The sequence below is a fragment of the Monodelphis domestica genome, chromosome 2 (assembly GCF_027887165.1).
Source record: "Monodelphis domestica isolate mMonDom1 chromosome 2, mMonDom1.pri, whole genome shotgun sequence".
Classification (NCBI taxonomy): Eukaryota; Metazoa; Chordata; class Mammalia; order Didelphimorphia; family Didelphidae; genus Monodelphis; species Monodelphis domestica.
This window is the reverse complement of record NC_077228.1, coordinates 11601879-11619859: the sequence shown is the minus strand read 5'-3', so window position 1 is coordinate 11619859 and position 17981 is coordinate 11601879. Positions and strand designations below refer to the sequence as shown.

The 17981-nt window shown below is 48.3% G+C and overlaps 1 protein-coding gene across 1 annotated transcript; it reads left to right on the top strand.

The window, feature by feature from the left end:
* Window positions 1-957: 957 nt before the first annotated feature.
* On the top strand, window positions 958-17497 carry LEPROT (leptin receptor overlapping transcript). The gene is made up of 4 exons (XM_001364795.4): window positions 958-1282; window positions 8672-8747; window positions 11620-11806; window positions 15173-17497. The coding sequence occupies exons 1-4, from the start codon at window positions 1267-1269 to the stop codon at window positions 15278-15280; spliced, it is 387 nt and encodes a 128-aa protein (XP_001364832.1). The 5' UTR covers window positions 958-1266; the 3' UTR covers window positions 15281-17497.
* Window positions 17498-17981: the final 484 nt, after the last annotated feature.

Below are 17981 nucleotides of genomic sequence, written 5' to 3'. Positions count from 1 at the left end.
TTTACAGTAGCAGTGCGGGGCCAGCTCCCAACCTTCCCCGGGAAGAGTTGGGGGGCGTCAGAGGCAGGGCTGGGCTCTGATTGGGCCGCCTAGGGATGGGGAGCCCTTAGGGGATGGGCTTGGGGCGGGCGTTGGCTCGGTTCCGTGAGGCGGGAAGAAGACTGAGGCCTGCTCCAGGCCCTCGGCGGGCGGACATCTATGGAGTTCATATAGGGCGGGGAATGGGCGAGCTGAAGGATGGAGGAGGAGGAGGACGACGACTTAGACTCGGGGGCTGACAACGGGGCCCAGAGGTGGGTGCTGGACTCTGACCAGGTAGTAAAGTACGTTTTCTGGGGCTTGGAGGGGTCGAGATTTGGGGACTGCTTGGGGGAGGGGAGTGGGCTCACTCGGCAATTGCCGGGTGGGATGTACGGAAGAGGAGGGTTCGATGCTGGAGGCAGGGCGGGGTCAGGATGGGGACCCCGGTGGGCGGCCTCTGCGCCAGGCCCGGCGATCCTCTGGGGTCGAACTGCTGGAATAGGGATGGCAGGCTGTGTGGGGGGGAGGGAATGCGGCCCGACTGAGAGGGGGGCGATCCTGAGGGAGAGTACCTGCGGAAAGCTGCGTGGGGGCGGTGTGGGTTCCTAAAGCGGGGCGCTGCGGGGCGTGGCCGGATCGAGGGGGTGGAGGGAGGAACCGAGGGGGCGGGCTTTGCCGCTAATAAGATGTGCTGGGATGGGGCCGGGCGGGTTCCGGGGGGAGCCGGTGGGGCTCGGGTCTGGATGCTGGGGAGGTTGGGGTAGCGGGATGGGAGACCAGGTTCGTCACTCGGGAGGGGGGCTATCCTCTACGGATGCTTGGTATGGAGGGTATGCTTCGAAGGGGGCAGGCTACTTGCTAGAGGGCTATTGAGGGGCGTGATCAAACGGGGCTGGGAAAGGGGAATTGGGGGGCGGGGCGAGCTCTGCGCTGGCGGGTCTCGAACTGGGGTGGGGTGGGGGCCACGAAGCTCCTTTGGGGATTCTGCGGGGGTGGGGGTGTGTGATTAGACTGGGTTCGGGGGTGGAGAGAAGGGCTCCTCTGAATGGTTGAGTGGCGCCTCGACCCGAGGGGGCGGGGTCCGCGCTGGGGGCGGGCACTGTCCTGCCGCGGGAGGGACCTAGCTTCTTCGTGGCTTGGAGAAGGGCGGGCTGAGCTGGTCCCACCAGGCACTGGCTTGGACCGGGAGGGGACGGCCCGAAGCTGAGGCAGGAAACCGGAAGCTGGGGCTCCCGCTCGGGAGACATGGCCGGGATTAAAGGTACTCTATCCTTCGCCGTCTCCACCTCCCTGTCCCGTTCGCCGTCCCTGCGGGGGTCTCCTTGCAGCCGGCGCCTAGCCTGGGGTGCTGCCGCCTGTGTCTCTCCACCCGGAGCTCTCGCAGTCTCCCTCCTCCCTGCTGTCGTCTTTTCCTTTTCCACGTCCTGCCCCCGGGACACGTTGTCCAGCCAGCGGTTCCGCTCCTTCCAGGGGAGGCCCGGGGTGGGGCCGGGGAGGGCGGACGCTCCTTGTCCTGGGGCGGGAGGGAAAATAGGGCCCCGGGGAAGTCTCTCCCTCTCTTCTCCCTTAGCCCTAGCGAACTGGGGGCGCCTGGGTGGTCAGGCTAGTGAATGAGGAGTCAGAGCGCCGGGGTCCCTTTCCCAGCTCGGCTCTGGTGACTGCAGAATGAGGGCTTGGGTGACCCCGAGGGATGAAGAAGCCCTTTGCGGCTGGCCACTCTCCGCTTCTTGGCGGCTTAGGGTTCAGGCGCTCCCGCCGAGAGTGACCTGTGGAGTCACAAACTCCGTCTGGGACCGAGATGCGACGTGAGGCTGAGTGCCTCGGGCTCGAGCCTGCCTCTAACTGCATCGCTCCTGCGCGACCAAACCCTGGAAGAATGCTCCCCGCTCCCCGCCGTCTTTAAAGGACTGTCTTTACTGACATTAACCTGTGCAAGTGCCTGCCTGCCTGCCTGCCTCTGCGTGTGTGTGTGTGTGTGTGTGTGTGTGTGTGTGTGTGTGTGTGTATGTGTGTGTGGGGGGGGGTTCTGTCTTTCTGGCCCTGCTGATAGGCCAGCGGCTACTGCCCGGCCCAGCAGAGCTAAGCTCTGGGAAGCATTTCACTGAGCCTGTTGCTGGGCAAAGAATTTTGCCTCAACAACTCAGATATTAACTGTGTGTGTGCGTGCGGTGAGGGGGGGGGGGGGGGAAGAGGGGGAGGACGGGAGCGAGGTGGCCCAGGGGATAGAGAGCCCAACGTGGAAATAGTGCCTTTCCAATCTGGCCTCTCATCGTTTCTAACTGTGTGACCCTGGGTAAGTCACTTAACCCCCATCACCTAGCCCTTACAGCTTTTCTGCCTTAGAACCAATAAATAGTATTGGTTTTAAGAGTATACAGAGTAAATATACATATATACATAGTGAGGAATACATAGTATTGATTCTAAGTCTGAAGGCAAGGGTTAAAAAAAGGGCAGTGGGAAGATTCTGAGGGCTTCTGTCTGTGCTAGGTAGGGGAGGGGATATCTGAAGTGAAAGAATGAGATGGAAAATGAAGATTTTGCATGCTGATGCACTATGAGGTCTGCTTGCCCCAAGCAGTAGCTTGGAGATTTTGTTCCACTAGAAGATGGCCCATATTATCTCATTTTTAATATCAATGTAGCCTTGCTGGGTTCTTGGATGGTTTCCAGCTTCATATGTAAATCAGAAGAAATGGAAACAGAAAAAAACAATATTACATCCCCTTTCCTTCTAATACTATGTAGCCCTTTCAGTTCAGTGATGTAGGACTCTTTGTGACCCCATTCAGGGTTTTTGTGGCAAAGATACTGGAATGGCTTGCCATTTCCTTCTCCAGTTCATTTTACAGATGAGGAAACTGAGGCAAACAGGATTTACCCATGCCATACAGCTGAGGCCAGATGTGAACTCCGGAAGATACGTCTTTGACTCCAGGCACACTATCCACTTTGCCACCTAGCTGTCCCATGAAGCCCTCAATTATTCTCAAAACATAAGACAAAGTATTTGAACAGGAAGTATCATAAATCATAGTGGCAAGTGGAAAGGAGGGAGGATTAGGCTTGAGAACACTTCAGTGTTTTGATTGGGAAAGAAAGGCTTCTGGGAAGAGAGAGAATTTGGGGTAGGAGACCTGCAAGAAGATGAATGATAAGAAGGATCTGTTGTCTTTCCAAGTAAATTGAGCCTTCTGACACTTTGCTCCTAAGTCTGGGGCTGGAAGGGACCTTGGAGGCCATCCACTGTAACCTTTCTCATTTTACAGGTAAGAAAGCTGAGTCCCAAAGCAGTCTAGGCACTTGCCTGGGGACCCAGTAGGGATACGTGGTTGGGATCTTAGATTTGGACCTGGGATGACTTGGCCAGGGTCCCACAGCCAAAAGGTAATGGCATTCAAAGCCCAGCTTTTGGACTCTAGAGTCTGTGCTCTTCACACTGTACCATCCTGCCTGAAAAGCAGCACATACAGCATCATTAATGTAACACTCAAGCTCTGACCTGAGGGAGAGACTTCTCTTCTGTGGGCCCACACCTGTGTTTCTAACTCCCTCCATTTTGGTCAGTCTCTTTGTAACAGGGAGACTTGAAAACCGACTGGGACTCCGAGTCTCATAGCCGGTATCTTATGTGTCAAAGAAGATCTTGACATATTTAGAATGCTGGTCTAATATGCTGCCCCCCCCCCTTGTTTGAAGTGGTCCCTTAATGTCTGGCACATTTGAGGCACTTAAATACTTGCTGGTTGATTCATTGATAGCCCATCTTCAGTGACTTTCTCCATAGTCCTTTGGAGATTTTTTTTTCTCACAGTTTATATTAACCCAGATTCTCTCCCTCTCTCCCTTTCTCCCTCTCTCCCTCTCTCCATATATATATATATATATATATAGTGCTGAAATCCTTTTTCTGTTCTTTATTATCAACTTTAAAAAACCATTTTAGGGGCAGCCAGGTATCTTAGTAAATTGAGAGCTGGGTCTAGAGATGGCAAGTCCTGGGCTCAAATCTGGCCCCAGACACTTCCTAGCTGTGTGACCCTGGGCAAGTCACTTAACCCCAGTTGCTTAGCCCTTAGGGCTCTTCTGCCTTAGAACCAATTTATAGTATTGATTCTAAGATGCAAGATCAGGGTTAAAAAAAGATAAAAAAAGAAGAGTTGGGGAAGACTTCCTGTAGGCAAGTCTAGAAGAGAAGTTTCATTACCATCCGCTCCTGGACCCCATTGCTAGGTGTCAAAGAACCCCTTAGCACAAAAGGGAGAGCCTCACCTAAACAGGGCTTGACATAACCTTGGGAGCAGAGGCAGAAAGAGGCTGCTGGGTGAGGCTGCTTGGCTACTTTCCTGATTTGGGAGGTTGAGTGCACCAAAGGGACAGGATGTCCTCTGATTTCTGTGGGGGAGAAGGGAATGTCTTAACCTTGGGCTAATTGTGATCTGGACATCCTGGTGGGTGGGTGTTCTGTAGTTAATCTCATCTAACCTTGGCTGCTGAATGCCTTGGGAGGACTGGAGATCCAAGCGTGCAGGCATTCCTTCCTTTGAGGCAGAAAAGAATGGAGACTGAGTCGGCCTTTGTTTTACCTGACTCTTTAGCTGCCTTTCTTGGACCACAAATAATAACCCCAAACTAGCAATCAATAAATTAATAATAATCAGAAATGGCAACCTCCGAACTCACAGCACACAGATTTTTTCCCTTAACGTCTTCATCTATGTAACGAGACGGCTGAACTAGAGAATTTCTTGGGACTCTTCAATTCTCAATCTTAGGATCTGGGTGGGGAGGTGGCATATGGTCTTCTATTTGTCACACTGGCGAAATTCAGCTTGTGGTAAGACTTGCCAAGCTAAGCCAACTTCTGGTATGCACGGGCAAGATCGAACCCAAGTCTGACTAAATCCACCGCTCTCCATTGGCCATGCCAATGGCTGCCATTGAAGGGCCGGCCTAGCTCTGTTAAGCCTCTCAACAAATATTAGCCACGGGGTAATTTTGTTTGATTTGGGTTTTGTCCAGGAGGATTCTGAACTGTCCGAGATTCCAAACAGATGGAATCAGGGATGCTAGGAATGTGGAAATCTCTAGCTAGGCATTCTGTGATGGAAAAGGGCTGGATCTCAAGGTTGCCAGCTGAATTGCCTCACACACTGCTTCCATGAGGCTAGGGAGAAAAGAGATTGCCATTCCATTTTGTAATTGATTGTATTCTGTGTCATCCCGGTGATTTCATAAAATCGCTTGGACCACGCTTCTCTGCCCGAGTTAAGTTGAGAAGTTCCGTTTCCCTCTGAACTACGTTGTCAGATAAATCACCCCAATTCAAAGGAATAAATTGTGTCTCTCTAGCTTACTGCCCAATTAAGGGAGACCTGCTATCTTGCTAACAAGCTTGCAGGATGCAGATGGTTTCCAGGAAGTCTGTTATCTCTGCAATGTCCTTCAAGAAAGTCTGGACTTTGGTCCATGCAGGTGGACGCCACCAATGAGCTCTCCCTAGTGACAAGATGGAAGGAGGTGTTGTTGCCAGCCTGGCATTCCAAACTTCCATCATCTGTGAGACTTCAGACATTGTGGTGTATTAGAGGGTTGGATTGGGTATAATGGAGAAAGAGGAGATGCTCAATGTCCAGAAGGTAGAATGAGGGTGAAATAGATTTCCCAGTTCAGTCTCTCCACCAACCCTGCCTTTACTCCCCTCTAAAGACTTAATTTAATGGGTGAACCTCTTCCAAATCAGCTCTCTCCCACTTCCAATATGACAAGGAAGTCAATTTAGGATAACTGACAACTTTATTCTAACAAATTGTGGTTAGGGGTAAGATAAGAAAGATGTCTGCAGGTTGGGTCTATAGGAAAGAGGGTAAAGGAAGTCCCCCTTTATCTAAAATACCTTTTTCCCTCCCTCCAAAGTTGAGAGACTCAGGCTTGCCAGCCTGGTCTCTGAGAGGTTCAGGGTTTTGTGGCTCTATCACAGCAAAGCCAATGTCCAGACCCAGGTTAGATTAACTCATTTGATCAGCACACATTAAGCACCTGCTGTATTCAGTATATCTTGGGACCTAATAATAGCTAGCATTTAAAGTTCACAAGATTCTTTACAAGGAGTAGCTTGATTGGTCCTCATGACAATCCTGGAAGGGAGGGACAAATGTTCCCATTTTACAGACGAGGAAACAGACTGGAAAAAGTTGTGACTGACTAGGGTCGCAATGGACTGAAGCAGGATTTGAACTCAGCATAATTTCAAATGCAATATCTTTCCACTGTACCATCTAGCTCCTCATTTTACAGTTAAGGAAATTGAGGCATAGCAATGTGAAGGTTTTAGAGAATCCTGGGGTAGGAGAGATCCTCAGGGGTCTTCTAGTCTGACCTCTTTAGGAATTGTCTCCATTAATTAGATTTCCCATTTTTATATGCTATTCTCATGCTGACTCTGTCTGAGAGGTAGTGGAGGCATTATCCCCATTTTCAGATAAGATGAGGAGTAGTGGAATTGCTCTTGGCTACAGGAGTGGGGTGGGAGGAGGGGAAGGAAAGAACATGATTCATGTAACCATGGAAAAATATTCTAAATTAAATAAATAAACTTAAAAAAAAAAAGAAGAGGAGTAAGAACTTTCTCCAAATTACCCAGCCAGTAAGTGTTGAAGTCTTCTCATTCAATGACTTTGGAATTGGTACAACTAGTCCTGAAGGAGGCCAGTCCCTTTTGAAAGCTCTAATTATCTTTGAGACTGATGGGAGGAAGGAGAGTTTTCTAGGCCTGTGAGCAGCTCTTGAAGTGTGTAGATAAAAGATGGGATGGGTGTGACCTTGGCGCAATTCACAACCTCCTTGGGCCTCAATTTCCTTATCTGTTAAGAGAAAAGGGTAGTGGAAGAAAGAACACTCTCCACATCCAGAGAAAGAACAGTGAGAGAAGAAATGCAGAAGAAAAACATAGGATCAATCACATGGTTCAATGGGGATATTATTGGGGATGTGGACTTTGAATGATCATTCTGTTGCAAATGTGAATGATATGGAAATAGGTTTTGAACAGTGATACATGAAAAACCCAGTGGAATTGCTCATTGGCTCCCAGAGGGGGGAGGAAGAAGGGGAGGGAAAGAACATGAATCATGTAACCATGGAAGAATATTATAAATTAATTAATCCATAACCAACTAAAAAAAAGAAAAGGGTATTTTGTGGGTTGCAGAGGTGTACCCCTGGGGTATCAGGAAGGATACCTTTTGCAAGACTGCAAGACTCCAAAATGTAACTTAAAAGTCAAGAGAGATTTATTAGTAATGTTGAATTTTTGGCTAGCAAGACAGCATGAGTGGAGCAACCTGGGAGGTTGCTTCCAGAATGCCTCAGTTCTGGGGTTTTTATATTCAATGAGGACTTGACTCTGGGGCAAGGGGTGGGGGAGGAGGTTTCCCTGAAGGCATGGGGGTGGTTTTCCTGATTTGGAAGACCAATGGATGAGGTGTGTCTCCATCTCAAATCAATGGGACAATCAAAGGAGGATAATCCTCTCAGGGTCAAATGTTTTGGGTTGGGAGTCAGAGGGTGTAAGGGAGCAAAGGAATTTCCCTGATAATAGTTTGTCTTGAGTTTCTAGGGGTACAGTGCCCATGACATTTCCCCCCTCCCAATATCTAAGGGGAGAAGGGGCGATGGTCTTAGACTTCTGTAGCTTCTTCAGAGCCTGAGAATGGTTGTAGAGCTGTCTCTGCCTATTGTCAGGAGAGAGAGGCATTGACTATAGGCAATGTCCTGGGGTTCAGGCTGGGAAGATTACAGGGTTGTAATGGCATCTCAGTGACTCCAATGGGAGCTTTCACCCTACAAGCAACTAGAGAAGTGACAAGGTTACAAATCAGAATTATCTGTCCAACTGGCTGGACATGCATGATTAAAAATACAGGAAAAGACAGAAAGTGTAAGAAAAGAATAGTCATGGCTAGAGCAAGAGAGATTTGAAATAACAAGGAGGAAGGGGGTGGATAGAATGACTGGTTGGGGCCCCTCCCTTTGAGCTGGTAGCTGGTTTGATCCACTCCATGTTTTCGGGTATACCAAATCTTCTGCGAGCTGGGTGGAAAGATTCCTCTTTATCCTCTCTTGAGGGCTTGGGAAGGATATGATTATTGTATTCTCTCCAAACCTGGTAGATTGGGCCAAGTTGCTTAGAAAATCTAACAAGGCTGGATTTCTCTATCTAAAAGAACATCAGGGGTTAGAAAAGCAGTCTCATACAACTGTTCAAATGGGCTCAGCCCTAGATTTGCCCCTAGAGGGGCCATCCTGATTCTGGTTAGGGCAATTGTGAGAGCTTGGTATTTAGTGAGATGGCCTCTAGTGATCTGTGGTGGCTTTTAGTCTCCAGAATACTGAGAGCCCCATGGAGGGTCAGAGTTTCTAGGGGGCCTAGAATTATTTTAGATGCCTCTTTTGCCCTTTGGGCCGTTTCCGAGACTGCCCAGTTGTAGTTCAGAGTTCTTAAACTCCTAGGCCATTTACAAGAAAGAGTACCAGGATAATTTTGACTGGAAAATCCCAAATAACAAAACAGAATTAGTTATGGAAGTAATGACCTGCCTTCTTTCTTTGCCTTGGAAACTCAGTTCTTTGCACCCATGTTCTTCTACAGCTCTGGTTGTTTTGTCCTTCAGTGGAGCCATTGGACTGACATTTCTGATGTTGGGATGTGCCCTGGAGGGTTATGGGTAAGTTGCCCTTTCAAATGTTTTCTCCTCTCTTCTGGCCTTTCCCAGTCAGGTAGGTCAAGGCCACCAGTGGGTGTGGGTCACTCAGCTCAATTGAACTAGGTTGTGAGTTCCAGTTATGCCCGGGATTATAGGATTTAGAGGCAAAGGGGGCTCCAGGGGTCAGTCTATGTTGCTGTCTCTCATGCTGCCTATTGTAAAGGAAGTTTAGAGATGTCATTTAGCAAACAAGCCCTTAGGAGGGGTTTACCGTGTGCAAGGCACTGTGCTAAGTAGAAAGTCAGAAGCCATCTCTTTCCTCTGGGAGGTCACATTCTAATGGCAGAGATCAACATCCTAGCAGAAGGAAAGGAGACCAAACTAGTAGAGGGAAGGGATGAGCAGAGGGTCCGTCCTACAGATGCTGGGACTGGAGTGAAATCTCGAAGGAAATCAAGATGTAGCGTTGAGGAGGGAGGCCATTCCCGTCCCAGGGGACAGCGAGGGCACAGACCAGAGTCCGGAAATGGGGCTTCATGTGTGAGGAACCACAAAAAAGAGGCCTGATGTAGGTCAAGCGGGTAGTGAGTACTAGAAATGCCATCTGACTTTAAATCTCACAGTTGGAAAGGTAAATGGCTCAGTGGATTGAGAGCCAGGTCTAGAGAAAGGAAGTCCTGAGTTCGAATTTGGCCTTTGCCACATCTTAGCTGTGTGACCCTGGGCAAGTCACTTAACCCCCCCCACTGCCTAGCCCTTACCGATCTTCTGCCTTAGACCAATACACACAGTATTCATTCTGAGACAGAAGGTGAGGGTTTAAAAAAGAATCAATCTCAGCGTTGCTCCTGCTCATCATCCCTGTGACCTCAGACAGGGTGGGGGCTGTTCTGTCACCCATCCAGCTCCTCTTGGCTTTGGAGGCGAGAACGTTAGTTCTGTCTGTTCTACAATGGCTGGGCATTCAGTCCAGGGAGGAGACAGTCCGTTTCTCTGTTCCATGATATCCTCATCCTAAGAAGCCTGGATGGCAGGACCAGAGCCCCGTGAATAAACCAGGGATGGCTGAAGCCAGGCGGACCATCGCTGCTGCTCCAAGTGAATGGATCACACACAGCTGCTTCCCAGTGTAGGATGGTGTGCTTGGGGCAAACTAAGGAAGCGTGTCAGCAGGGCCGGAGCTCCAGCTTTGCAGGCAGGAATTCCTCAGTGGGTGAAGATGAATGAATGAAAAAGCCGTTACTCTTTTTTACTTTACTCTGCTGTTTGCTGGGGACACGAAGACAGACACGATCCAGTCCCCTGCCCTCGGGAACGCACATTCCTTGGGGGGAGACGATGCCTGTGGGGGAGCCAAGTCTGGGGAGCTGATCGGTGGGGGAACCACAGTGGTGTAGACGGATAGCTGGCACCCTTTCTAGTAGCCCAGGCAGTATTGATCTGTTTGTGGCTCCTGAACTGGAAAGTTGGGTGATGGTGGTGGTTTGTACTCAGCAGAAGGCGCCTGTGTGCCTGGGGTGAGCTTAGATCCAGGAAGAGGGGACTTGGGGCCATTCCCAGATGGGTGCTCAGGAGGCAAAAGGGCTGAATCCTCCTCTAGGGCAGTCTGGAGGTTGACAGGCCCTTAGTTCAAAGCCTGCCTCTGATACATATTGGCTCTGTGACCCTGGACAAGTCACTCATAGAATCTCCTGGGATGCCAGGTTGAGGTAGCTACTGCCCCAGACTGGGAGAGAGAATGTGCAAGTGGAGGGAGTTTCCTCAATGGGATTTCTTACACTGATGGAAATCTGCTTTCAGCCTCTTCTGGCTCCAGTTCCTGGATCTTCCAAATAATCTGACGATCTTTATGCTGTGCTCAAGAACCATTAGTGGCTACTTATTCCTTACAGGTCAAACTACAAACGCTTCCACTTCTGTTAAGGCCGTGTAGAGTCAGCTCCAGCCTTCCTTTCCAGCCGTATGTCCTATGACGCTATTCAGTAAACATTCATTAAGTGCCTACCATGTGTCAGGCACTGTGCTAAGCCCTGGGGATATGGGAAAGAAAGCTGGTCCCCTCCCTCGAGGAGGAAGCAGGATGTTTGGAGTCCAAGCAGAGAGGCAGCTGCTGGAGCTGGGATTTCCTTTCAGGCCTCTGTTCCAGACAATCCAGACTCCTAACTACCAATCCCAGAGCTCTTCTGCCTTGTCCGCATGAGAGTACCCATCTCTCCCCTCTCCATCTCAGGTGTCAGTGCCTTCAAGGCTTCCCTTGTTTTCTCAGGGTTTTTTAAACTGTTCTTTCTGTCTTTGAGTCAACTCTGTGTATTAGTTCCAAGGCAGAAGAGCGATAAGGCCTGGGCAATGGGGACTGAGTGACTTGTCTAGGGTGACAGCAGATTTGAACCCAGGACCTCCCGTCTCTAGGCCTGGCTCTCTGTCCACCAAGCCCAAATGGGGTCACAGAGTTGGATGTGAGTGAAATGAGAATAAAAAACACATGTCATCTTGCGATCCTCACAACCACCCTGTGAGGGAACTGCTCTTATTATCCCCATTTCATAGATGAGGAAACTCGAGGAGGACAAAGGTTAAATAGTGCTCCCAGGGTTACACAACTAGGAAGAGGCTAGATAGAAACTGAGGTGTTCTGGGCTCCAAATCCAGTAATTTCTTCATGGTACCATGGTCTTGGCAGAGAGTGATGACCATGATTGGATGGCTAGTTAATTTCAGATCTGGGATTTGAACCCAGCTGGCCAGAACCCCAAAGTAAGGCTCCTCCATTGACTTGGTTGCCTCTACGAGTGCAAAATCTCTTCTTCCAACTGAGATGTGCTGAGGATTTGGGATGCTGTTGGTTTTCCCGTGACAATTTTGACTTGTCGTTCTCCTCTTCTCTCCTGGGCAGAGTGTACTGGCCTCTGTTTGTGCTGATATTTCATGTGATCTCCCCCATCCCTCACTTCATTGCCAAGAGAGTCACAGAAGACTCAGATGCCTCAAGCAGTGCCTGCCAGGAACTGGCATACTTCTTCACTACAGGGATCGTTGTGTCCGCTTTTGGACTTCCTGTCATCCTTGCAAGAATTTCTGTGGTAAGAGATACCCGGGCCATATTTATCTGGTTGTGTGAGTGAGGTCATGTCCAAGCCTGTGCCTCGGAGCTTGGTGTGAGGGGCCCTGGTGGAATCCTGCCATTTAGACTTGTGTCACCTCAAGCAATTCACTTTCCACTTTGGGGCTTCAGTTTCTTCATCTATAAAATGAGGAAGTTGGACCAGATGGCTCTTCCAGCTGTAGGTCTAACTGTGTCATCCACAAACTTCATTTTCAATTCCTCCCATTTGGACTTTAGCTTTAATTCTTAGGGAGGGCCAGGTCATATCCTTCTATTTGTCTTTCTGTGTATTTATTCATGTACCTCCTTCTATCGGTATCCATCCATCCATCCATCCATCCATCCATCCATCCATCCATCTCTATATCCATCCATCTCTCCATCAATCTCTATCTCTCCATCCATCCATCCATCCATCCATCCATCCATCCATCCATCTCTCCATCAATCTCTATCTCTCCATCCATCCATCCATCTCTATATCCATCCATCTCTCCATCAATCTCTATCTCTCCATCCATCCATCCATCCATCCCTCCATCAGTCTCTTATCTCTCCATCCATGCATCCATATTTTATCCTGTAGCCCTTATTTATAGTTGATCTATCTGAGACATTCCCAGAATGCCCTCCGATCTTGACCTTTCTTCTCTCATAGTCCTTAGTCATAATCCATGACTTCCCATTTGAACTTGCACAAAGCTAGCAGTAGACCCATCATAGGATCATAGCTTTTGAACAGGAAGAGATCTCAGAAGCCCTCCAGGTCAATCCCTCATTTTACAGATGAGGAAACTGAGGCCAAGACTAACTTTCCCAAGGTCAAGGAGATGATAAGCCTCCATTAACTCGGGTCCTCTGGCTCCAAATCCAGCCCCCTTTCCACTGGACCACAGAGTGGGACTCCTATGTGGTACCTTGCTTTATGAGCTTTCTCTTTATTCTCTCAACATGCTGTTGTTTGGGGAGTGAAGCCAGCGAGGAGGCTGACCGAAAGAAAGTGACTTTCTTTTAAAACACTATCCTGAGGGGCGTGGGTGTGGGATGTCAAAGCATTCTAATGGGACAGTCATTCTCTCCCATCTAATGAGGGAGGATACAGCCAATCCCTCTTCCATACTATCACTCCTATCCAGACTATTCCATCCTTTAGATGCTTGAACCCAGCTCTCTCCTCCCTCCTTAAATTTCTTTTCCCCTAGTATAGCTGTCCACTGGCTACACAATATTCTTTCTTGGGTGACCACCTGAAAGGGAAATTGGGGACTGGGGGAAATATGGGTTGAAAGGTTTAAAGCTTAAGGGAGAAAGGGCATAGATTGGGAAAAGAGACACAGAGAGGCAGGATATTTCAGCATAACATCAAGCCTGTCAGGGTGTTGCTCTGATGGAGTGAGAGCCCCCCTTAGCCAGGTAGACTAGATTTTATTTTATTATTTTTTTTTATATAAGCCTTTACCTTCCATCTTGGAATCAGTACTATGTATTGGTTCCAAGGCAGAAGAGTGGTAAGGGCTAGGCAATGGGGGTTAAGTGACTTGCCCAGGGTCACACAACTAGGAAGTGTCTGAGGTCAGATTTGAACCTAGGATCTCCCATCTCTAGGCTTGGCTCTCCATCCGCTGAGCTACCCATCTTCCCCCTAGACTGGATTTCATTGAGGTTATCAGGAAAGGGGGAAGGGAGAAAGTCAATCATATGGGTGGTCTGACTGAAAGAGTAACATCTTATCTATAATTAATGACTAGATACAAGAGCCAGATCCTAAGACAATGGAGTAGCCAAGGGCCAGCCCAGAAGTACATTTGACCTTCCCTATACTGGCCCTATCTCATACAAATGCTAAATGAGTGCCTTTGACTTTTGAGGTCTCTAGAGAGAGCTAGTCAGCCTTCCTGAATGCTGGTGTGGGGAGGGCTTAGAATTGCGCCAGATCTGAGTTCTAATTCAAATCCCCAAAATCAGTCCTGAGAAATCCAAGCCTGGTGCTTGAGCCCTTTGCTCCTTAGTCAGCTTTTTAACACTTTCACAATTCCTTCCTACCTGGAACTCCACACTTAGGGCAAACTTAGTGGCTGAATGGATGACATTCTATTAGAGATCCACAAACATCAAGCCCAGAACACTGAATCTCAGAGTTGGAGGCAGAAGGGGGCGAGCATGCTCCTCCCTCCAGTCTATTACTCATCCCCTTCCTTCTGGGCTTTTATTCCCCTCCGACCTCACTATATCACTTCAGTGAGGAGAAATTGTTTTGGACAGAATGCAGTTCTCCATCATGTCTTTCCTCTATTATCTTACATATCTCTTTAAGGGTTTCCCCTTTCCCCTTTCCTACAAAGAACACTGCATTATGTTTTGTGCTCTTTAGCATGATATAGTGGAACAAACATTGCATCAGAGGACCCGAATTCAAATCCCAGTTCTGCCAATTACTTTCTGTGTGGCCTTGGGAAAATCATGAGACTTCTGAAGATCTGTAAAATGGGCAGAAATTTATAAAATATAAATTCCTTGAGGACAGGGACTTGTTTGTGTTTTTTCCTCTTATGTCCAGTACCTAGACTAGTTCCTGGCACACAGCAGATGCTTAATATATACTTATTGAAGGCTGGCTCTAAATCCATCACTCCCTTATCCTGTCTTGGTTGTGTCTGAGCCAAATGTTCCCTTCCTCTAATGCAGGGTGCGTCACTAGGTATGCATGGATTTGAAGAAAACGAATAACTCTATTTTGCCCCTAATCTCTTTTCCTTGCAATCCTCTGTTTTTTTTTCATGGATTTAAAAACGGATTCTAAGGAGGACTCTTTAACTGCCCAGGATGGCCATGATACAAAGCCAAGTCCTACTCTAGCAGCTAAGGCATCCGCTGTCCGCCAGAGGGCTCTCTTATCCCTGTGTGTGCCTTCGGCTCAGGCAAAATGTCTTCATTTATTGTGTTGTCTAAGACCCGTTGCCTGTGTGGCCTGTCACAAATGATTATTATTGACATTGTTTTCTCAAAAAACTAACCTCCCGCCCTGCTGCAGAGCAATGCGTACACACACGGGTGGTGACGGGCGTCATTTGTTGTTTTCTTATGTTTGTTTCCATTGGGGGGAAAGTAGGTTGGAGAAATGTGCCTAATGGGGAAACCATCGAGGCTGGGACCAGGCTTAATGAGCCACCGTCTAGCTGTAATTAGGCTAACAGCTCCATCGTTCAGCCCGTTGCCTTGTTAAGCCTTTTAGCATCTGTGTGCAGTATTTTGTTTGACGTTCTTGATGACTGAGTATCCCAGAGGTTTTCAAAATGGCAGCCATCGAGGCTGATGTCATGGTCTTTCTCCTCTTGCTTTTCAGATCAAGTGGGGAGCCTGTGGCCTGGTGTTAGCTGGCAACGCGGTCATTTTTATCACCATTCAAGGCTTCTTCCTTGCTTTCGGGAGAGGGGATGACTTCAGCTGGTAGCACTGGTGGACATTCGAGGGTTACCACGTTGGACTCCATTCTGGCTCGTCCATGTTCCATGAGTTCCTCTCGGCAGAAGGGTGTAAAGGGGTGAAGTTGTATCACCCATCCGCATTCTGATCTGCCTTTTTTCTATCTATATAACACAGTTCGTTAAGGGGAAGTCCCAGCCACTTTCAGCAATAATAGGTCTATCACTAGTTCTTTCTCCGTGTTCATAGCTGACTCCCTTTTTTAACTCGTTTTCCACGGGGGGTTTGTGTGTCTGTGGGTGGTTTAAAAAGTCCTTGGAGACAGCTTTGTAATCCGTTGCTCCCCAGGGCCACAGAGCTGGGCATGTGTGCTCGGGAGGTGGTGCTCTAGGAGGCAGTGACACAGGAGCAGCTGCTCAGAATCCCCATCCCAAGGAGGTGGCCTGGAGCGATTGGCGTTCCACCCCCTAGCACGAACCCCTTGTCACATAGTAGGTGCTTAATAAGTGTTTGCTGCATTGTCACATAGTAGGTGCTTAATAAGTGTTTGCTGCATTGAGAGGAATGGAATTGCCAAGGTCCCTTGTCCCATCTGGCTGTGAAGGGCGCAGGTGGCAAATTCTTTAGCACAGAGAACTTGACTTGGATCTACCAACGTCCAAGGACGGATTTCTGCGCATCTGGGAATTCCATTATGCCTCATTTCCACTCAACTTCCCCCTCCTTTGCCATACTATGTGTTTTGCTTTATTTCATTCTGAGAAAAGGCTCTGAGGCTTTACTCAATCGCCAGAGGAGTCCATGACCCAAAGGATGATAACCTCTGCCATAGAGGGACAGTGTAGTGTGATGGATTGCAGGCTAGCCCTGGGGTCAAGGAGACCTGTGTTCCAGTCCTACTGTGTGACTTGGAGTAAATCACTTCATTTCTCAGTGCCCTCGGGCAACTCTTGAAAACAAGATGCAGATGAATTTCTGATTTGTATCAGTAGAAGGAAATTCCACAGAAGATGAAAATAGAGGTGTGGGATGCCCCCTGATATTATTTAGAAGGATTGCCCTGGGAAGCAGGTGACCTGAGTTCTAGTCCTGACTGCTATTTGTGACTTAAAATTCTTTGGGCCTCAGTTGGCTTCTTTATAAAAATGGGGCTAATGCTCCCCCAGCAGCTTGAAGGCAGATGACTGGGCCAAATGCTTCTCATGTGGTTCCTTCCAGTTCTAAGATTTATGATGGTTTTTTCAGTGTATCACTCCCCTATAAAGGAAGTTCCCAATAAGAGATGACTTTTCCTTCCTATCCCTCAGCCCTTGGACCTGGGTTTAAATACCAGCTCTGTGATTTAGTGCTTATGTGACCATGTGCAAGTCAATTTCCTTCCCTTGTGCCTCGGTTTCCTTTTTTGTAAAGTGAAGGTGTCAGGCTCCATGACTTCTTAAGGCCTCTATTACTTCGGAACATTGATCACCGTGAGCCAGGCCATGGTAGCTCTGGTCAGAACCTCAGCCAGCTCATCCTGGGGTAGAGAAGTAGGTGTCGAGTGAGCCCCGGCACTGGAGAATCCATTCTCTTTGCTTTCCGTCCTCTCTCTCCTTCTTTTTCTCGTTCTCCCTTCGTAGCAGGGTCATTGGGCAGAATTGAGCAGGGATTCTCATAGATTATAATTCTTCCTTTTCCGACTCGACTCACTCTCTTTGTTCTCCTTTATTAGCAGGGTCGTTGGGCAGAGTTGAGCAGGGATTCTCCCCCATTACCATTCTTCCTCTTGGGGCCACTTTCTTCTTGCTGGTTCTCTTTGTTCTCCCTTATTAGCAGGGTCGTTGGGCAGAGTTGAGCAGGGATTCTCCCCCATTACCATTCTTCCTCTTGGGGCCACTTTCTTCTTGCTGGTTCTCTTTGTTCTCCCTTATTAGCAGGGTCGTTGGGCAGAGTTGAGCAGGGATTCGCTCTTTCTTTCTTTCCTACATTTCTTCCTTTGGTTATTCCCTTTCCTACTGTTGGTTCTCCCTTCCCACCCTGTCCCCGTCTCCAGTGGAACAGCAAGTACAGGCTGAGGAAGGTCTGAGTCAGGGGGCTTCTCTGTTTCCCAAACGTGCCTGAGTCACTGAACAAAACTGTCTGCAGAACTGACACCTTGATCAATGCTTGTAAAATACAGCCTGTGTGCTCCAATCAGCTGCCTCGTGTTTACTCTTTTATGTACAAGGACAGCCATCAGAGCTGAATATAACCATTTCAGAAAGCCTTCCCGACTTTGTGTGATAACTGACTTTGCGTCGACATTGAAACAATTTCCATCTTACGGGCCATAATTAAAAAAAAAACTGACACGCGCTGAGATTCTGACAAGATGCCAGAACCTGGAAACAAGTCGGGCTTCTTGTATGGCTAACTTTGAAGTTGGTTCTGTGTGTGTGTGTGTGTGAGAGAGAGAGAGAGACAGAGACAGAGACAGAGAGAGGGAGATAGAGACAGAAAAAGAGGTAGAGAGAGAGGGGAGAGAAAAAGAGACATCCTACTTTATTTTCCATGTGTACTTAATCAAATGAAAGTTTCAAAGTTTTAGAGCAGAGCTCATATTAAATAGCTAAATATCTAATATGTTGTCATATTAAATAGTTAAATTTTTTAAAAATCATAGCCACAGGGGGCAGCTGGGTAGCTCAGTGGATGGAGAGCCAGGCCTAGAGATGGAAGGTCCTGGTTTCAAATCTGGCCTCAGACACTTC